Below are 19,140 nucleotides of genomic sequence, written 5' to 3' on the forward strand. Positions count from 1 at the left end.
CATGTAATGCAAACTTGTTCAGTCTCTTTCTTATGGTGGATGCATGTACTTTGACATCAATTGTGGCAAGAGATACCTGTAGGTCTCGTGATGACATTCTGGGATTGTTGGAGACTTCTTTAAGCATCTTTCGGTCAGCTCTTAGGCTGAACTTGCTTGGGCGGCCTGACCTGGCCATGTTGGTGGTGGTTTTAAATGTTCTCCACTTGTAAATTATTTTCCGGACAGTGGAATGGCCAATTTCGAATAGTTTGGAGATCTTTTTATATCCCTTCCCAGACTCATATGCATCTACAATTTTTCTTCTGAAGGCCTCAGAGAGCTCTTTTGATCTCGCCATGGTGATGCAACTCACTTCAACAATCAAGAGCAAACCAAACTAAATATCTGAGGCTTAAATAGGACAGGCTCCTCCAAAATCCTCTGTAACGATGTTCTAATCATTTGCACCTGATGTGGTGCTCTTTATTATAATTTTAGGCATTTTAAGTGGAACTAAATGTGGGGGTGTCCTAACTTTTTCCTCACAAGAAGATTGCATTTCTATTAATTACATTTTACCAATCATTTTTTAAATAATTTGTTTCAGTTGTATTTGTTTAGTTATATTACCTCAATTTTTCAATATTGTTCAAATGAATATCAAATGTCCATATGTTTGAATATGTTGAAGAAGACAAAGGTTTTCATAGGGTGTCCTAATTTTTTCTCATGACTGTATATATATACAGTGCCCTGCATAAGTAATGGGACAGTGAAGCATTCAGCTCTACAGTACACTAAAACAGGGGAACTATGCTTAAAATGTCTTGGAATATTTGAATGGTGAAACCAATATGTACACAAACAACATTAAAGGCCAGCTGACAATCTCTACTTTAACCTCATAGGAATTGTTTGATTTAAATTCAAACCTTTGGAGTGGAGAGCCAAAAGAAGAAAAAAACGTTTCACCGTCCCATTACTTAGGCAGGGCACTATATTTAACATATACAACATACATGTATGTAGATGTAAGAGTACCTATGTTGCCATGGTTCCCCAGTGGTGTCGCCCTCAGGGCAGAGGAGAAGCCTTCCCAGGAGCCTGCAGTACACTCGTTTCTGATCCTCTCTCTGGTCAGGGAGCCGTTTTTGAAGCTGGAGACACACACACACACACACACACACACGTCACTATAACACACACGCACGCACACACAAATTACCTATCAAGGGTTTTTATTTCTTTATAAAGCAGTTCTTTTAAAACTCCCATTCTAACCCTTAAAGTTCTGCATGTTTCATCTGAGCTGGGTTAATCAGCCTTTAGTTTTTGTGCCCCGAATACCTGGAATAACCTTCAAAGCGTACTCAGACAAGATGATGTTGTTTAAGATCTTGTTTAGGACCTTGATAAAGGATCTGTCATCTGAGGAGCGTACGTGTCTTGATTGATTATATTGTGTCAATTGTGTGCAATTGTTTATAATGTAGGCAAATGTATTGTCATTTAATGTAATGTACTTTTTTGGTAGACTAATGTCATGCAATATCATTGTAATGTAATGTATATTAATGTAAGCAGTGCACTGAAACAGAGACCTTGGTCTCAGTGGGACATCCCTGCATAAATAATGGTTTAATAATCACTCACTCCTCAAGTTGAAATACCCCCCATCCGTGCCATCAAATTAATTGCTTTTTGGTGGCACAGCTGGTTAACATCAGGTATTTCAGTGACAGTTATGTGTGTTGGAAATAAGACGCAGGTTGGAGACTTGTGTGAGCCCGGTGTGAGGAAGCAGTACTGTCTGCAGCAGTGTGACACCTGTTCCATTGTTGCCGTGACACAGATTTGCAGGTGAGCTCAGCTCAACAGCTGGGGTTGCTGTGGTGTCGTGAGTTTAAGTTGAGATGTTAAAGTCACTCCTCAAGTTGAAATACCCACCCAGGCCATCGAATTACTAGCTTTTCGGTGGCGTAGCTGGTTAACATCAGACGGTGATTTTAATTCCATATTGTGCAAATCAACAAACATGTGGAACAAACTACTACAATCTGCTTCATCAGGTTAGTTCTCCTTATCCATTACAGTACATTACAAATCAGTCTTTAAGATTCACCCATACAGGGGAAAGAACCTTGCCTGACTGTATCATGCCATACCGGAGATAGAGAGAAGGTGTGTTTACCATATGAGAGCCATGTAGGAGAGGTGGTCAACGGGATTACAGAAGATGTGTCCCTCGACAGTGGGACAAGGGTCTTTGATCCAGAGGAAGACTGTATCACTGGTACCAAGACTCACCTGGAGACAAGGGACAACAAGGGCCAATGAAACCCCATGGAATCACACCCAGAGAACAACACCCGAACACCCAGTGCACCAAGCAAGCTAAATCAAGTATTTGAAAGAAAACAAATCCTATGGACCCAGTTTTGTTTCAGAACGATAGCTGATTGTACTGGTTGGAGTGGTGGTTGGTTCAGTCGTCAGAGAGCACGTTTAGAGAATGTTTGATCCGTCTTTATAACAAGATCAAAGGAACAGCTGTAACTCAATTAATGCATTTATTCCAGGAAGTGTTGCATCTGATTATGATGGGAGCAGCGTGATAGTTCTGCCCGCTGTTTGACTGCAGACATCTAGCATGCATGATTTAATGACATGAGACATGATTTAATGTCTCTGCTCAGGTTGCTCATCACATGAGAACGGTGTGGATGGAGCACAAACCGTCTCCATGGGAGCCCTTCTTCCTAAAGTCAGCTCTGCTTTGATACCTAGCACTGGTGCAGGCGGTGGAGAGACTTACTGCTACGTCTCCCTCCTGCAGCCTCATCCCGGCCAGGGATCCTGGAGAAGGAAAGAACATCCACTTCATATTCATGTTCTTCTCACCATTCAGACCTGGAGCCGGTCAATGTAAGATTGACAGCCACAGAGAAATCTCACTTCATCTTACCTGGGTAGTTCACAATGAGGTGTGTGTGTGTGTGTGTGTGTGTGTGTGTGTGTGTGTGTGTGTGTGTGTGTGTGTGTGCGTGCGTGTGTGCGTGTGTGTGCGTGTGTGTGTGTGTGTGCGTGCGTGCGTGCGTGCGGTGTGCGGTGTGCTGTGCATGCGTGCGGTGTTGTGTGTGTGTGTGTGTGTGTGTGTGTTTCCACATACTGTTGAAACTCATACATCTACTTTGTCACGGTGCATGAGGCGCTACATTGATCCTCTGATGTCTATGTGTTCTAGTCTGTTCCAACGCGTTCCACAAACAATGTTCAGACGGAACCATACCGGGATGCAGGACAACCCAGCACTGCTGTTTATCCAACGCATCCTAACAGTTTGTCATTGTGTTGACGTTTCTGGGAGCATCCTTTACATGTTTTCATTTGGGGGTTTTGGAGGGCAAGATTTAATCCTCCCACTCTGTTTTTTTTTCATTTTCTGGTGACCTTGCAGAAAGAGCTAAATCAGTCTTTCCATGTCAGGGATACGTACTCAGACTGCCGAAACCACAACAAGCCTGAGAAAAATGGTTCCAGGACAACCCTTATTCCAATTCTTCACCACGATGCAAGTCCCAAGCTCTGGAATCAGTTTCTAATTTCATGTCTGTCACCACCTTAAAAAATGTTACGCTGCGAAGATTTATGGGAATGCAGTCCTATAAATATATTGATAACTCACACCCTTTTTCATAAGGTGGCATATTTCATACGTTCCATATGCCTTCCTTAATAGTCAAATCATGCTCACATTTGGATTAGAGCATCAGGTGCTGATTGCACACACACGGTCCCACTGCTCGTGACAAATCACACACTCAGACGCATAACCTGCTCTAACTCACGTATGGATTGGAACAAGTCAGTGTCCTTAATGTTACGTGTTTATCACGCTTATTTCTGTCAGGGATCGCGTACAAAAACAGTCATCCAAGAGAGAGGAGATGCTTTGCGCCAGATTTAGCGACTAGCGAACTTCCATCAGCAGTTCCATTTGCATCAACTCAAATTTATTCGATGAAGGGAGAAGGACAGACGGAGGAGGATGATCTGTGTCTGCCGCACCCCTACCCAGTCCCGCTCCCAGCAGCAGAGAATGATCTGTGTCTGCCGGACCCCTACCCAGAGTCCCGCTCCCAGCACCCCTACCCAGAGTCCCGCTCCCAGCACCCCTACCCAGAGTCCCGCTCCCAGCACCCCTACCCAGAGTCCCGCTCCCAGCAGCAGAGAATGATCTGTGTCTGCCGCACCCCTACCCAGAGTCCCGCTCCCAGCACCCCTACCCAGAGTCCCGCTCCCAGCACCCCTACCCAGAGTCCCGCTCCCAGCACCCCTACCCAGAGTCCCGCTCCCAGCAGCAGAGAATAGTTCCCCATCAATCGGTGATTACTATTGCCCCACACACTAAAGAGAGAGAGAGGAGAAAGAGACAGAGAGAAAGAGACAGATAGAGAGAGAGAGAGAGAAAGAGAGAGAGAGAGAGGGGAGAAAGAGACAGAGAGAGAGAGAGAGAGGGGAGAAAGAGACAGAGAGAGAGAAAGAGACAGAGAGAGAGAGAGAGAAAGAGAGAGAGAGAGACAGAGAGAGAGAGAAAGATAGAGACAGAGAGAGAGAGAGAGAGAGAGAGAGAGAAAGAGACAGAGAGAGAGAGAGAGGGGAGAAAGAGACAGAGAGAGAGAGAGAGAGAGAGAGGGAGAGAGAGACAGAGAGAGAGAGAAAGATAGAGACAGAGAGAGAGAGAGAGAGAGAGAGGGGAGAAAGAGACAGAGAGAGAGAGAGAGAGGGGAGAAAGAGACAGAGAGAGAGAAAGAGACAGAGAGAGAGAGAGAGAAAGAGAGAGAGAGAGACAGAGAGAGAGAGAAAGATAGAGACAGAGAGAGAGAGAGAGAGAGAGGGGAGAAAGAGAGAGAAAGAGACAGAGACAGAGAGAGAGAGAGACAAAGAGACAGAGAGACAGAGAGACAGAGATACCACATCTTTTTAAAGATATAATTACGGTGACTTTTCTAGAAAGTTTACCCATTCTCTCAGTTTGTGAATGCTGTGCTGCTAGTGAAAGCTCATAGTTTGACCTACATTACATTCCATTCGTTTACTTTATCCAAAGCGACTTACAACACTTGCTGTACGATGTATCGTTTTCTTAAGCCTATAAGCAATAACGAGATAATTGAAACACTGGCAAACATGGGTCTCAGGAAAAGGTATGCAAACGCTGACTCTGCAGGGTTTTGCATGAAAAGTGATGGGACTAGGGACAGGTGTAATATTGAGAATGTGTCCATAATGATTCGGTTTGTATGTAATTCCATGCCAGAGGAGCATCTGATTGGGTTGCTTGAAATGCATCAACTTGATGCTGAACATGTCCACTGAAATATTGAGACGTCTTTCTGATGCTGGCTACAGTGCTGACAACATAGTTAGCCAGTGTTATGATGGTGCATCGGTGATGAGTGGAGTACGAGGTGGTGTGCAAGCATTGCCTCAAAAGAAGCTTGCTAGATATATTCCATATATTCATTGTTATAACCACCAGTTACACTTAGTGGTTGTGCATGCCATGCAGGGTGAGCCATGTGCCAAAAGGTTTTTCGACCTCTCTAGTTCCCTGTATAACTTCTTCCGTCACCACTGTGTGTCAGAAAAGTATCCTTGTCTCAAAGGACTGCTTGAAATTCACTGGACAAGCCATCATGATGTGACAAGCTGCATTGTTGAGAATGAAGGCAGTCTTCTCACTATCCTGTCAGAGATCTCAGAGGATGATGATGCCACAGTTGATTTGTGCACTGAGGGATCGGACCTGTTAATTCAAATTAAGAGGTATCATTTCTTTGAGGTTGACAAATTTCTAGTGCCGTTGCTTGTTGTCTTGAAACCAGCGAATGCAATTCTACAGTCTCAGTCTGTGGATGTGTGCACTGCTTGTGAGGTTGTTGGTGCATCACTGGAGTCCTTAAAAGACATCCCTAAAGATGATTGCTGGACAGAGCTTTCTCAGGCACCTGCTGGGGATGATTCACATCCTTCAAAGAGAAGGAGAACATTGAGTAAACACCTTGGTGAAAGTGTTGTGCTCTCAACTGTGGGTCATACAGATTCTGCTGATCCCACCATCACCCCCTGTCAGTCTCTGAAAAGATCCCTGCTCAACAACCTTAACAGGGCCATTTCAGAAATGGAAAACATATTTTCCAAGAAGACTGCAGACCTAATGACAGACATATTCAGTCTTGTACCCAAATCTAGTGTATTTCTAGATTCCACCTTGTTGCGCCCTCTGCATGTGCTTGCTGGCACTGCAGCAGACGATGTGAGTCTGAAAAATGAAATTCTTGTTGCAAAACCAATGTTGGTCAACAAGTGTCCAAATGAAACAGACCTGTCCAGTGTGTGTAAACACCTGCAGGAGTATAAGGAAGCTTTTCCTGTGTTGAATACATTGTATGTAACAGCCCTGGTAATTGGTGTGTCTTCAGCGTTATGTGAGAGTTCCTTCTCCAAACTGTCACGAGTCCTAACCCCCTATCAACACACTATGTTACATGAAAGAAAGAGGAATTTTGCGATCTTGGCCCATGAGAAATCAATAACAAATACCTTAGACATGGATGAGTTTGTTAGAATGTTTGCCAAGGGAAACAGGAGACTGGTGTTGTAGATGGATGGATGGATGGATGGATGGATGGATGGATGGATGGATAGATGGATGGATAAAAAGAAATAAAGACATGGATATATGACTGATATACTGTACATACACCTTCGGGCTACTAGTCCACTTCTCTAACCTCTAGGCTGCCTACCGCCCAAATTGCCCACCTATTATTTCTACCAGCCCACCCTAATATAGCAGGCTATATTATATAAAGCCGGCCCTGTTGTAGAGGACTTTTACGGCCCACTATCAATCCTGGATGCAGCTCCCCTAAACATGTATAAGAGTAACTTAATGTGAAGTGTAACAGGTATTGCCAATTATATCCACAAACAAATAATGTGTATGAAATGATCCAATCTCCAATTCTATCATACACAAATCAACCCTTTATGCATCATGCTTCTCTTTAGTACATCCGCCCTGGGAGAACCGTTCTATCAGCTCCATTAGACAACAGGATGAAGCAGTCTGTCAGCTTTTGTTTGGCTGTTCAGCCCGAGAGCAGCGAAGAAGAACCCGGCTCGGCCCACTGCGACTCACACCCGCGATATGGGCGTCGCCTGTGTTTTTATTGGCCATAAAGAGCCTTTTATGCAGATGAGGCTGCTGAGCAGAGCCCATGTCAGGGTCACGCCGTGTTCACGCTCAGCTGGGCGCTGGAGGCTTCCACTGAAACACGGCGAGCGTCTCTCTGCCCGGCACACAGGCAGGCAGGGCCACTGTCTGCTGTTAGCCAGCACTGGCTGGCCAGAGGCCAGGGCTCAATCTCAATACTCTAATGTGGCTTCCTCTCCTCTTCTCCTCTCCTCTCCTTCATCCGCACCCATCTGAGAACAGGGGACAGGTGTGAAGAAGGCAACATGGAGGCCAGTGGGAATTTGTGTTCACCCAGCCTGTTCTTCCAGGTCAGTGCAGACGGACGGAATAAAAGGAGGAGAGGAAGCCAGTTAAAACTGTTGAGATAAAGCCCAGCTCCGTGTTCATCGGGTTCATATATAAGAGGGTGTTGTCATGTGACCAATGTTCTCAATGGGACCTACACACAACCAGTATCGATAATCAACCCAGTCATGAATCACTACTGCCACCCAGTGGTCACATGGTAGAATGACAGGTCTACCCAACAGCCTGGCAAAGAGAGAAGCCAACCCAGTGTGACAAAGACTTTACCTGGGTTGTCACCTGTGAACGCCACCACGCTGCAGTCGTCAGGGAAACCATAGCGACTGACATAGTAGGAGGAGACATGACCCTGAGGAGATCAGAGAGAGCAGATAAGATCATCTTTATAGTGCACAGGTCAGCACATCAAAGAGAAACTGTTATTATCATTCACAGAATTCAAAGACAAGTTATTATTCTTTAAAAAAAAAAAAAATCTAAACTCCTACATTTTTTTTTTGTTAATTTCCATTGTCTCTTAGAAACTCAGGGCAGGAGAAATACTATGAGCCCATCCTACCAGGACAGCTGCTGAAGGTTCCAGAGCTCCAAGCAGGCTTTCTAGGTGAGGAGCAGAAGCACTCAGACAGGGCTGGGACCACTGTCTGGTGGAGATGTCCATCAGGTTCATCCCCGAACCTAGACCCAAGTTAGAATTATAATTAGAAAATAGTTACTGGAAATGTGCCTTTGGCTTCATACAGGATAACATGATACCTATAGGCTTTAGCTGGGCTTGAGCTCAGTAAAGGAAAACAGTTTTGTGGCAGGTAGAACACCCAGTTGGTCACACATAATTCATAAATGACTATATACAGTCGTACATAATCTGAGCTCCTTGGTCTATTTCTCCCACAGTGTGTATACCCCATGTATCATTGTGTAGGAGAATAAGGTAAACTGTGTCTAATATATATATATATATATATATATATACAGTATATATGCCATTGGTAATGTAGGAGTTGTGCTTATTGAAGCGACACAGAAAGATGCAATTGTTGGCTCCATTGAGGTGATTGAACAAGTCACACACAGATTGCACCGCATTCTCCTCCTGTAGTAAACAAGGCATTTCCAACTCATCAGTTCTGAATGGTGAATGTGGAGCTCTTCTGAATGGTGAATGTGGAGCTCTTCAGCTCTTCAGCTCTTCAGCTCTTCAGCTCTTCTGCTGAAACACTATGCAGTTGTACTCAATAGCAACACTACATTCCAGCACCTGATCGTTTACAATTGTCATGGATAATAAACACCAGTACTTTGAATGTAACATGTGGGGACTTTAAAAATACAACTATTCTCTTGTTCATGTATCTATCACGATGAGAACTCACCATCACTACAAACCTACTGACCAATGAGAACTCACCATCACTACAAAGCTACTGACCAATGAGAACTTACCATCACTACAAAGCTACTGACCAATGAGAACTCACCATCACTACAAAGCTACTGACCAATGAGAACTCACCATCACTACAAAGCTACTGACCAATGAAAACTCACCATCACTACAAAGCTACTGACCAATGAGAACTCACCATCACTACAAAGCTACTGACCAATGAGAACTCACCATCACTACAAAGCTACTGACCAATGAGAACTCACCATCACTGTAATCAATAGCAGCGTAGCTTCCCAGGAAGAGAGATGCAGCAAAGCTACTGACCAATGAGATTCTCTGGAACAAACATTGAAGAGGAGAGATAACATCAACATCACAGAGTCAGTGATATTTCATCTAATTCAGTTATATTGATGCTTCATACCTATTCAATTATCATCCATCTACTACAAACTTTTTCATTTCACTGCATTATCAGAGATTTTCTGCAGAGCTTTTCTACTATTCTGTGTATTTAGTACTTAGATATGGTCAAGCCATATTTCACCTCAGTATCCTGGTACTGTTCTGGGTTGGCCTTGTGAATCTTGGCGATCTGATTTCCAGTAAAACGCTGAAAGGGGAAGTTGAAAAAGGAAAGGCCAACACCTTCAGTAAACATTGTTTGACCAATAAGTTATTGGAGTATCATTAACTGTGTCCACACCACACTGACACACACACATTTATTTTCCACTTTCAACAGACTAAGCTGATTGTTCACCTCTTTCCATTCAGTCCTCACCTCATAGGCCCGTGAGCCAGTGATGTCCGCCACCTTCTGAGCGCCCCCTATTGCTGCCTCCAGGTACTGACACTGCTCTGTTGTGCTGGAGTCCATCCACACTGGGCTGTCTGCCACCGCAAAGCTACCCTGTTAGCACAAAACACAGTCTATCTATTATGGTACCAAAACACTGTTATTTCTATGGTGTTATATAGTGCTTTAGTATTTGCATTAGAATTGCATTGTAATTAAGTTCAGCTAGTTTTGTTATGACAGGTGATACACTGTGCAACCGAAATGATGATGCAGTTACTAAAGCTCTATGTAACAGGATATCACAATGCCATTTTATCTATGGTGACATATCCATTATGACATTCAAGGGCGAGACAAACTTTGAGACCAACAAATAATATGGTCCTTTAAAACTTGCCATCTGACTCAGCTGAAAGAGGCCCCTCTGTTTACTGACAGAGTAACTCTGACGGTTGGGTTTGTGTTAGGGTTAGGGTTAGGGTTAGTACGATCAAAGAACAAACATTGATCTATATGTCACACAGTGCTATTCTATGTCAGCCTGTGTCCAATGGGGTTTGTCCACCTACACAGGGTTATGTATTAACTCTGAACAGGATCTTGCCCACTTGTTGTGTCTCCATCTGAGACACACGGGTCATTATGTTTCTGTTCAAGTGGTGTATGTTTGTGTGTTTCAATCATATGACCAAATAAAACTACCTTTTTCTGGTGAAAACTGTTTACTATCGAATACAACTGGAACATTTCTTCTCGTATGTCGCTAGCAAACGTTTGTTTTTTGGAACATTGACTGAAAACATGAATGAGCCAGTTGGGAGCTGGGGATGATTAGTTGGCAAACGTCCTCCACTCAGCTGCCCTGGGACAGAAGCAGGCAGCCTCACCTGCAGGAGCTCATGTAAGCTGGTCCCGGGGTCCAGGTGCCTGAGAGCCTGAATCGCCCCTTTTCTCCAGTACACACTGCCATGTTGCTGCAATAAAAAAGGGACGAGTTGAAACACAACACAGTTGTCTGACTGTGTTGAATAGAAGAGAATAGATGAGGACATAACGTCATTGTAGGGTTCATCCGAGGATGACTATTTGAATCGGAATCAGAATCGGAATTCTTTTATTTGGAATCAGAATCAGAATTCAGGTAGGACGGGGGGGCGCTTAGTGGCGTAGCACACTAATGCGCTCACCACGTAATCGCAAGGTTCCTGGTTTCGATTCCGATCCTCGACATATCCTGCATGTCATCCCTCCTCTCTCTCTCTCTCTCCCATCCTTCCTGTCAATCTCTACTGTCTCTATCCCAATAAAGCAGAAACACCCTAAAAACATATTTAAAAAAAAAAAGAATTCACAGTTGCCTGGAATGCACAATGTTTGGAGTGGTGTTATAACTCGACTCCCAGATTCCCGCCACAAACCTGGCCACTCCCCGATAGAGCCCTCACACGGGAGAAGTCAAACCCTGCCCTCTTCATCTTGTCAAGGATCAGGTCCAGCGCCTGAGGACAGATTCACACAGTCACCAATTAAAGGACTTCAGACAACTGTTTTGTCACACATTTGTCACACACCACTTGCTGTCAGTTGGCTACTAGGTCAGGGCAATAGCATGGCTGAGTTAATACTTCAGCTGTAATGGTTGGAGAGGGTGCTCAGCAGAGAAGTATTCATGACTACTGTACCTTCACCCACATCAGCACTGGGGAGGTGACCGTCAGTCTGTCACTGTGGATATGAACCCCTCCCTGGGTCCTGGGGGAGAGGAAGGGGAAGGTGAACGTTTTAGGTGGCAGAAAAAAAAGGTTCATTGACTTAAATAAACGTGTGTCAGTATTTTCCCCATACATACATACATACAATGCAGTATGACATCAAGACTGGATTATCTTAAATACACTTTTTCCTTGCGTTAGGGTTAGGGTTTTTTTCATAGGTCATAGGTTTTCTGTTGATTTCTCTGATAGCCTACCTGAATTCAGGCAGTTCACTGTCAAACTGCACATTGTTCTGGTGGACCACATTCAGACTCCCGTCAACAGCCACCACCTTCAGCTGAACACACAAAGACTCTGTGACGGTAGTTGAGAGCACGTGGAAGACCGCATGAATGTATAGCTTTGCATTCGGCTTATATTGAGAAATGACCTAAAGGGGGCTAACGACCAGACCTAGGCTAGTATCAGTGGAGGCTGGTGGAGGTAGAAATCGGAGGACAGGCTCACTGTAATGCATGGAACGGAATCGGCAACGGCATCATAAACGTGTGTTTGATAACATTCCCGTCTCCCTTCCATGTATTACAGTGAGCCCGTCCTCCGACTTCTACCTCCACTAGCCTCCCCTGGCTAATGTAGTCCGAAGTCCGCTTAGGGGGGGGGGGGGGGGGGAATTGAGAAAATATGAATATCATAGAAACACTGTGTTAAAGTCTCTTTATGGAGGCGATTTAACTGTTCATTGTAGTGTAAATGTCAGTGACATTAATCATTTAAATGATCTCAACTGAAAACCTGAAGAGACGAAACAGACCAAACAGACTGAACACAACACCGACTCTTCCGTAAATGTCTGTACGGATGCGGTCATGCGGTGTAATTACGCCGTGCGTACGTAGCCTACTGTAGGCTACACACACGCCGTCACCTAGCTCTGCATTAATATGGACATACCTGTTGAGTGCTGAAATCAAACCCTAGGTAAAGTGAATCTGGAGATCGAGCCATCACAGACTGCACACGTCTAGAAGAATGAACTGCACCGCTGTCTTTTTCTGAGCAAAACCTAAATGCTTAAAGGGGCCGTACTCAAAAAAATGCATAATCCTCAACTTCCAATTGTAATAGACAGGCTGTTGACACACGCACGCACACACAGACACACACACACGCACGCACGGCGCACGCACACACACACACACACACACACACACACACACACACACACACACATACACACACACACACACACACACACACAAACGGGGAGAGAAAGAGAGAGAGAGAGACAGACTGTCACTGCTTTCTCATTTTTCAGCAAGAGGAAATTCATAGCTCTCCTCTAACAATTCAAGGAAGCGGGAGTGTGTCACATGAATTCACTAAATCATCTCATACCACTCAACTCTGGGCTCTCTGCTACATGGTTCCATTTTGCATCAACTAATCCTGAAAGCAGCTCCAGGGCCTGAGAAGTAACATGCTATGTGCCATTCAGGACAGAGAACTCCCTGTGGGGTGTTTTACTGTGTGTGTGTGTGTGTGTGTGTGTGTGTGTGTGTGTGTGTGTGTGTGTGTGTGTGTGTGTGTACATGATGTCACCCATCCCTAGAGAGGTAGGACTCTACCCACTACTTCAACAACACTGCTGTGTCAACAAAGGATATGTGTGCCCAACCAGCAATTGCGTGTTTATTATTTTACATTAATTGTTCTAATGTATCATTATGTGACCCTACATTAGGTTTACGAAGAAAATACCATATGTACAGTTGCCCTATCCATGTCGCACATGTTTGCTTAATCATGTCGTGCCAAGTATCACACAATATTATGTTTGTTTGTTTTTCAATTAAACTCTGTATGCTGTGGGTGAGAAAAGGGCAACCTTCATTTGTCCTCACTGTTTGCACATTACTCAAACGTTATGCCACATTGTAGTCGACTGTACACACACCAACTCAGAGACGTATAGGTTACAGTGGGATATTCTGCATGCTTATAATTGTCTGTGTTGTGACTTTGATTCATAAAAATACAATCTAAATTAGGATCAATGCAAACAGGATGTTGCCGTGCTGCTGTCCAAATTCGACTTGCTCTTGGAAACCGGTGAAAACATCCTGGAATCATTTCAGAAGAACAGCGAACCGGGACGTGAATCACCTCGTTGAGGAGGACCAAGCTGAAACTGCAGCGGACGTGGCCAGAATGGACGTCGCACTCCTGAGAGAGCAGTACAACTGGACTAAAGAGAAACAAAAGCATGGGACTCGAGTGATTTTATTCAAACAAGGTAAGCTTTAATTGCTTTCACGGAAACCTGTCGTTCTTGATTTTGAGCTTCGTGCGCACACAACGCTTTTGTCGGCAAGGAAACAGGTTGTTAGAAAGTTGTCTAGTGAGCGTTTGCAAGGTTATAGCGCTTTGCTTGTTGCCTAAACCACACAATCACACTTATGATGCGTAAACATGTTGAGTTGTTGTTCGATGTAAACAAATAGGGCCGGATGCTACATTTTGTTTTCGTAATTTTGTGATTTTATCATTTTGCAAAATTGTGACAGGTGTTCTACATTCCATCTTAAAAAAATGCATTCGACATTGTCCTATTTTGTCAGGTTCTGGAATAACATTGCTTAATTATTGTCATTATTAACCAGTAAAGGCTTTCAATAATACACTTATTTCCCAAATATTCACTGAATTGGAATGTGGAGGTTATAGATAAACTAACTTATCAACATTCTCATTTCCACTCTTTCCCTCCAAGCAGCAAGTGAAGAAACAGACAGTGGTCCTAACCCCATGGTCAGTGTGGTTCCTATTCACCAGGAGAGGGAAGGCTCACCTGGAAGACAGGTGTCACCTGTCTGCGAGGCTGACCACCATGTCCGCGAGTTGGAGAAATCCCCGTGGCGCACACACCTGGAAATCTATCGAAGGACCTGCGTCGGCAACAGAGCTATCGTACCAACTCACCAAAACCCCATCATAGCAACGACCACCAGTAGCCCCTCCAGGTCTCCCTCCCTGACTGAAGACCGTTCCCAGGAGGATGCCAGTGAGAGGGCCTCCGTGGATTCCTCCATGACTGATTCAGAGGAACTGGAGAACAGCACGCCAGGCTTCAGGAAGTCCTCAGCTCCCGCCGTGCTGTCCAGACAGCTGAGTTTTGGGGGACAGCACCCTCCGCCCCGGCTCCCCTCCGGTCCCCATCATCACTTCCCCTTCCCTCAGAGGAAGGCACCCCGAAAGTCAGAAGCTGCTCGGAGACTGGGGATGTACTCATCATTTTGAGTTGCAGATAAGAGGGAGAGAGTGTGTGTATTGTATTATGTATAGTGCAATAGGGCATCTTGCTGAGATGTATTTGCCTGTACTCTATTCAGACTTGGTCTCAAATGAACACACTTTGGCATAGCCTGTGGCATTTGTTGAGTTGTTACTGCCTTTGATGCTGTCCCCTGTTTGATGTACAGTATGTTACCATTTCCTTTTTAAGTTTCATTTCAATGAGCATTTGAGGAAAATCAACCTATAGGAAAACACTCCTTAAAGGTATGGATCACTATTTCTTACTAGTAAACAGGGTAAGTAGCGTCTTGCTCCATTAAGCACCAAAACATACTTTTAGAAATACCAATACTCATGTAGATTAGCAATCTAGATGTTGAACATCACTTTTGTAATGGCAAGTCTCTTTCAAATGTTCTCTCTTAAGCTTTGTTGACAAATCCTGACTGGGGTTTTTGGGTGCACTGAGACAGAAGAGAAAAAGATGTATTCTTTGACAAACATTACTTTGCATTAAATATTTGGTAATATGCCCACTTACAGCCCTCAGAGGACAAAGTAGCTGAAAGGGGATTTCTGAAAGGATGTTTTGATGCCTAATAATGAACTCCTGTTTGCTCCCATTCTACTTCCCTTCTAACCACTTATAAACCACTTGGGTCAATTGTCAACATGGGAGATAAAAGAATGTATGTTTTTACTGTCAAAATAGTGAACCATCCCTTGAAAGCATTTCAAACATCTTCGTTCCCAAGAGATCTACAAAGCGAGACAATAAAAATATGCCATTGAACAAGTATGAATGTGAGAGTAGTAAAGTGATGACTCTCCATCTCTTTCCAGGTCCCAGTATTTCAAAACATTTAATCTAGATCAGAATGATTTTGCGATCCAGGATCAGATCTATCCGGCAGATTTTGAACAGTATTGGGGAAATCAGCCAGTTTGATTTGATCCTGGATAGCAGAAAATAATCTGAATCATTCTGATACTGGGCCCAGTACATTATGGATGACTCAGATCTCTGATCTGGAGTATTATTGTCATACAATAAGCAGCCATGCAATAAAGGTAGTTTATGTACTTGTGTATGTACAATGGATATTAAAATTCACATAAAAAAAAAATGTGTAAGTATTTTTCAGTTAAATATAGTTTTGGTTGGTCATTGTTCCCTCATGGATTTTAAAACAGTGCTGCCTGTCTACCGTATGTTCATAAACCCCCACATCAGACTGCAGGCTGAGCAGTGTCTCATTGTCTACCGTATGTTCATAAACCCCCACATCAGACTGCAGGCTGAGCAGTGTCTCATTGTCTACCGTATGTTCATAAACCCCCACATCAGACTGCAGGCTGAGCAGTGTCTCATTGTCTACCGTATGTTCATAAACCCCCACATCAGACTGCAGGCTGAGCAGTGTCTCATTGTCTACCGTATGTTCATAAACCCCCACATCAGACTGCAGGCTGAGCAGTGTCTCATTGTCTACCGTATGTTCATAAACCCCCACATCAGACTGCAGGCTGAGCAGTGTCTCATTGTCTACCGTATGTTCATAAACCCCCACATCAGACTGCAGGCTGAGCAGTGTCTCATTGTCTACCGTATGTTCATAAACCCCCACATCAGACTGCAGGCTGAGCAGTGTCTCATTGTCTACCGTATGTTCATAAACCCCCACATCAGACTGCAGGCTGAGCAGTGTCTCATTGTCTACCGTATGTTCATAAACCCCCACATCAGACTGCAGGCTGAGCAGTGTCTCATTGTCTACCGTATGTTCATAAACCCCCACATCAGACTGCAGGCTGAGCAGTGTCTCATTGTCTACCGTATGTTCATAAACCCCCACATCAGACTGCAGGCTGAGCAGTGTCTCATTGTCTACCGTATGTTCATAAACCCCCACATCAGACTGCAGGCTGAGCAGTGTCTCATTGCACTCTTAACGTTTCACCATGTGATGATGTTGCACTGTGTGCAGCTGTGGAAGGACAAAAGACATTTGAGGTGTGACTTGTGGTATTTTGCCACCACATGGTATTTCTCTCTTTGGTCCATATGCTGCCTGTATGGGACCACCTGTATGCCTCATTTTAGGGACTTTAATGGTAACACCCTGACATTACTCTATGCTGTACGGTTATACTTAAATTGTTTAGCAGCAGTGATGTAGTGCAGGGTAAAAGTTTACACACTTTTTTATTTTGGTGAATAGGGTTTACCCACCTTTTCTGCTAGGTCTATGATATTTGCGTTAGGAATTACCCACCAATTCAATCCATGGCGTTCAGGGTGTCTATGGTGGGTTTTTTAGCACTTATGGACCGAACCCACTCCCTAATCCCAACCCCAAACATTTATACAAAGGTGTGGGCAGCCTTTAGCTCTTGCCCACTATCAGGTGAGCATTGTTCTGGCAGGCGACTGAGTGTGTTCATTGCCAAATACCGAGGGATTGTTTTCTTATGTCGAAAAGATTGCAAATGGTTGGTGCCATATTTTCTTTAGAGATTACAGTAGAATATAACCATGTGAGAGTCAACGGAGGGTTAAAAGGGAATAAAAGGTATAGCAAGTGGCGTGAAACATGTCCCTATTGAAGCCCCTTCTCATACAGATCAGGCTCTAGCCATAGAGATAAAAACACTAGAGGTGGCGCTCCCGTAAATTAACTGCGATCGTATGGGGAGCACCTACATACTTATATTCTTAGACGAAGCTATAATGGCGTCTTGCTTTTAATGTCAGCGTAATCTCCTCAAGAGCAGTAATTTGTGGGGACCAGTTAGTAAGGTCAGTCATTTGTGGGAACCAGTAGATGGCGTCATGCACCTGAAAGCCATTGACAATCTATAGATAAACCTATTGAAGAAGAAGAATATGTGTTGATCCAATTGGCTGAGGCCTTAATAAGAAAGTCCCATCCGAGTTGAATATATGTCGCCCCTTAGCCCCATCGTATCCACACAACTCAGGTACTGTAGTGAGATCACAGACCGCCCCGAAATGATGCTGACAAAGTCCTCTTACCTATTGCAGATAACTTACACCAGCTTTGGAATTATATTCGTGATCCAGACGGACTTCGAAGTGATGGTGCTGAAACGGGGCCGATAGTCGCTGCAAATTAACTATATAAAATCTAATTTAGTAGATTTAGTGGAGTGGAACGATAACAACTAAGATCGCAACTATTGGTCACCAAAATCATGCACATCGAAATTAACTATATCAAAATCACTTTTAAGGCCCTCTGCATCACGAAAGCTAGTGAAAGTTATCTGCAATAGGGAAAAGGACTTTGTCAGCATCATTTCGAGTGGGACGGTCTGTGACCTCAGTATGTGAGCTGTGTGAAGGTATACGATGGGAACAGATTGGGCTAGGCGCCCCTCATTCTGTCACAAATGCAATGAACGGGAAAGTGAGCAGGTGCCTTCTCTAGGGCTATAACCCTATGTGTCTCTAGTCTAGAACCTGTGTTTTTTAAACTCACTTCGACAGAGAGATATGTGCTTGGACCTGATGGGATTCTATCTGTGTTCTCTGAGCTCCAATAGTGGAACTCCGCCCACGTACTTCCTGTCAATGTAAATGAGGATTTCTTAAAAATAAGAGCGCCCAAGTTAAAATGTATTTAGCGTTTAAACATGGTAAATAGGGATCAAGGAACCACAAACAATATGCGAATTATCTTAACAAATATATATCAATCATCGCCATATAATATGTGGTATATCATTGGCCCAGAAGGGTTTGTAATTGTTCTTATATACGAATTATTATATAAATATATTATTTTTCCAAAGATTTCAATTCATCTCTGGTACCACTCTACTCAGCGACACTTCTTGAATGCATATCAGGTGAGTGTGAGTCTAAAGCGATGTCTTGTATGGCTCTTCGGCCATACAGCTCAAAGTGCCCTGTCTGCACTGCGTAGAACACATATAATGGACTGTACAAAACGAACAAAAGTAGGTTCACTCGTCTCAAACTCATCTGCTCTATATTCTAGAAGTGTTGCCGAGTAGAGTGGTATCAGAGATGAATTGAAATCTTAGAAAAATATTTTTTTGTTTATACGAATATAATAGACATGTGTAAAATTACATGCAATTGCACCAATATGTGCGTTTTAAAGATCAAAATGACTTTTTCCAAATTGTATATACTTACTGTTGGGTGATTTGTTGTTATTTCAGCAATAATAAGAGAAAATATTGTGATCCCACCACTTTCCATTCGTCTTTTAACTCGCGCTTTTATTTTGACGCTGCGAAATCGGCGAAAAGCGAAACCGGAAGTCGTAGCTCTATGGTTCTTATTATAGCTCGGAGAACAGCGGACGGGATTGTGGAGTGCGGAAGGGGA

At 43.7% G+C, this 19,140-nt stretch overlaps 2 protein-coding genes across 3 annotated transcripts in view; one reads left to right on the forward strand and one right to left on the reverse strand.

Annotated features, from left to right (window-relative positions):
* The window catches only part of xylb (xylulokinase homolog (H. influenzae)), a 37,877-nt gene extending 25,399 nt beyond the window's left edge, over positions 1 to 12,478 (reverse strand). For both annotated transcript variants that reach the window (XM_083678058.1, XM_083678059.1), the window contains exons 1-13: positions 12,417 to 12,478; positions 11,717 to 11,799; positions 11,430 to 11,499; positions 11,166 to 11,246; positions 10,635 to 10,721; positions 9,730 to 9,858; positions 9,493 to 9,558; positions 9,209 to 9,281; positions 8,112 to 8,230; positions 7,820 to 7,901; positions 2,798 to 2,838; positions 2,174 to 2,289; positions 1,024 to 1,139 (exon numbers count right to left, since the gene is read on the reverse strand). In XM_083678058.1, the coding sequence (XP_083534184.1) occupies positions 1,024 to 1,139; positions 2,174 to 2,289; positions 2,798 to 2,838; positions 7,820 to 7,901; positions 8,112 to 8,230; positions 9,209 to 9,281; positions 9,493 to 9,558; positions 9,730 to 9,858; positions 10,635 to 10,721; positions 11,166 to 11,246; positions 11,430 to 11,499; positions 11,717 to 11,799; positions 12,417 to 12,470 (1,117 nt within the window). In that variant the 5' untranslated portion in view covers positions 12,471 to 12,478. The remainder of the gene's footprint in view (positions 1 to 1,023; positions 1,140 to 2,173; positions 2,290 to 2,797; positions 2,839 to 7,819; positions 7,902 to 8,111; positions 8,231 to 9,208; positions 9,282 to 9,492; positions 9,559 to 9,729; positions 9,859 to 10,634; positions 10,722 to 11,165; positions 11,247 to 11,429; positions 11,500 to 11,716; positions 11,800 to 12,416) is intronic.
* Positions 12,479 to 13,594: 1,116 nt separating this feature from the next.
* On the forward strand, positions 13,595 to 15,820 carry LOC310803406 (uncharacterized protein). The gene is made up of 2 exons (XM_083668151.1): positions 13,595 to 13,758; positions 14,239 to 15,820. Exons 1-2 carry the CDS (start codon positions 13,674 to 13,676, stop codon positions 14,760 to 14,762), a joined length of 609 nt encoding a protein of 202 aa, XP_083524277.1. The 5' UTR covers positions 13,595 to 13,673; the 3' UTR covers positions 14,763 to 15,820.
* The last annotated feature ends 3,320 nt before the right edge of the window (positions 15,821 to 19,140 follow it).

This window comes from Argentina silus (assembly GCF_951799395.1).
Source record: "Argentina silus genome assembly, chromosome: 1".
NCBI lineage: Eukaryota > Metazoa > Chordata > Actinopteri > Argentiniformes > Argentinidae > Argentina > Argentina silus.

Excerpts from the sequence above, each read along its gene's own strand:
- LOC310803406 (XM_083668151.1), top strand. The coding sequence starts at position 13,674 with ATGGACGTCGCACTCCTGAGAGAGCAGTACAACTGGACTAAAGAGAAA. Across the intron at positions 13,759-14,238 it reads AGTGATTTTATTCAAACAAG|CAAGTGAAGAAACAGACAGT; the intron begins GTAAGCTTTAAT and ends CCCTCCAAGCAG.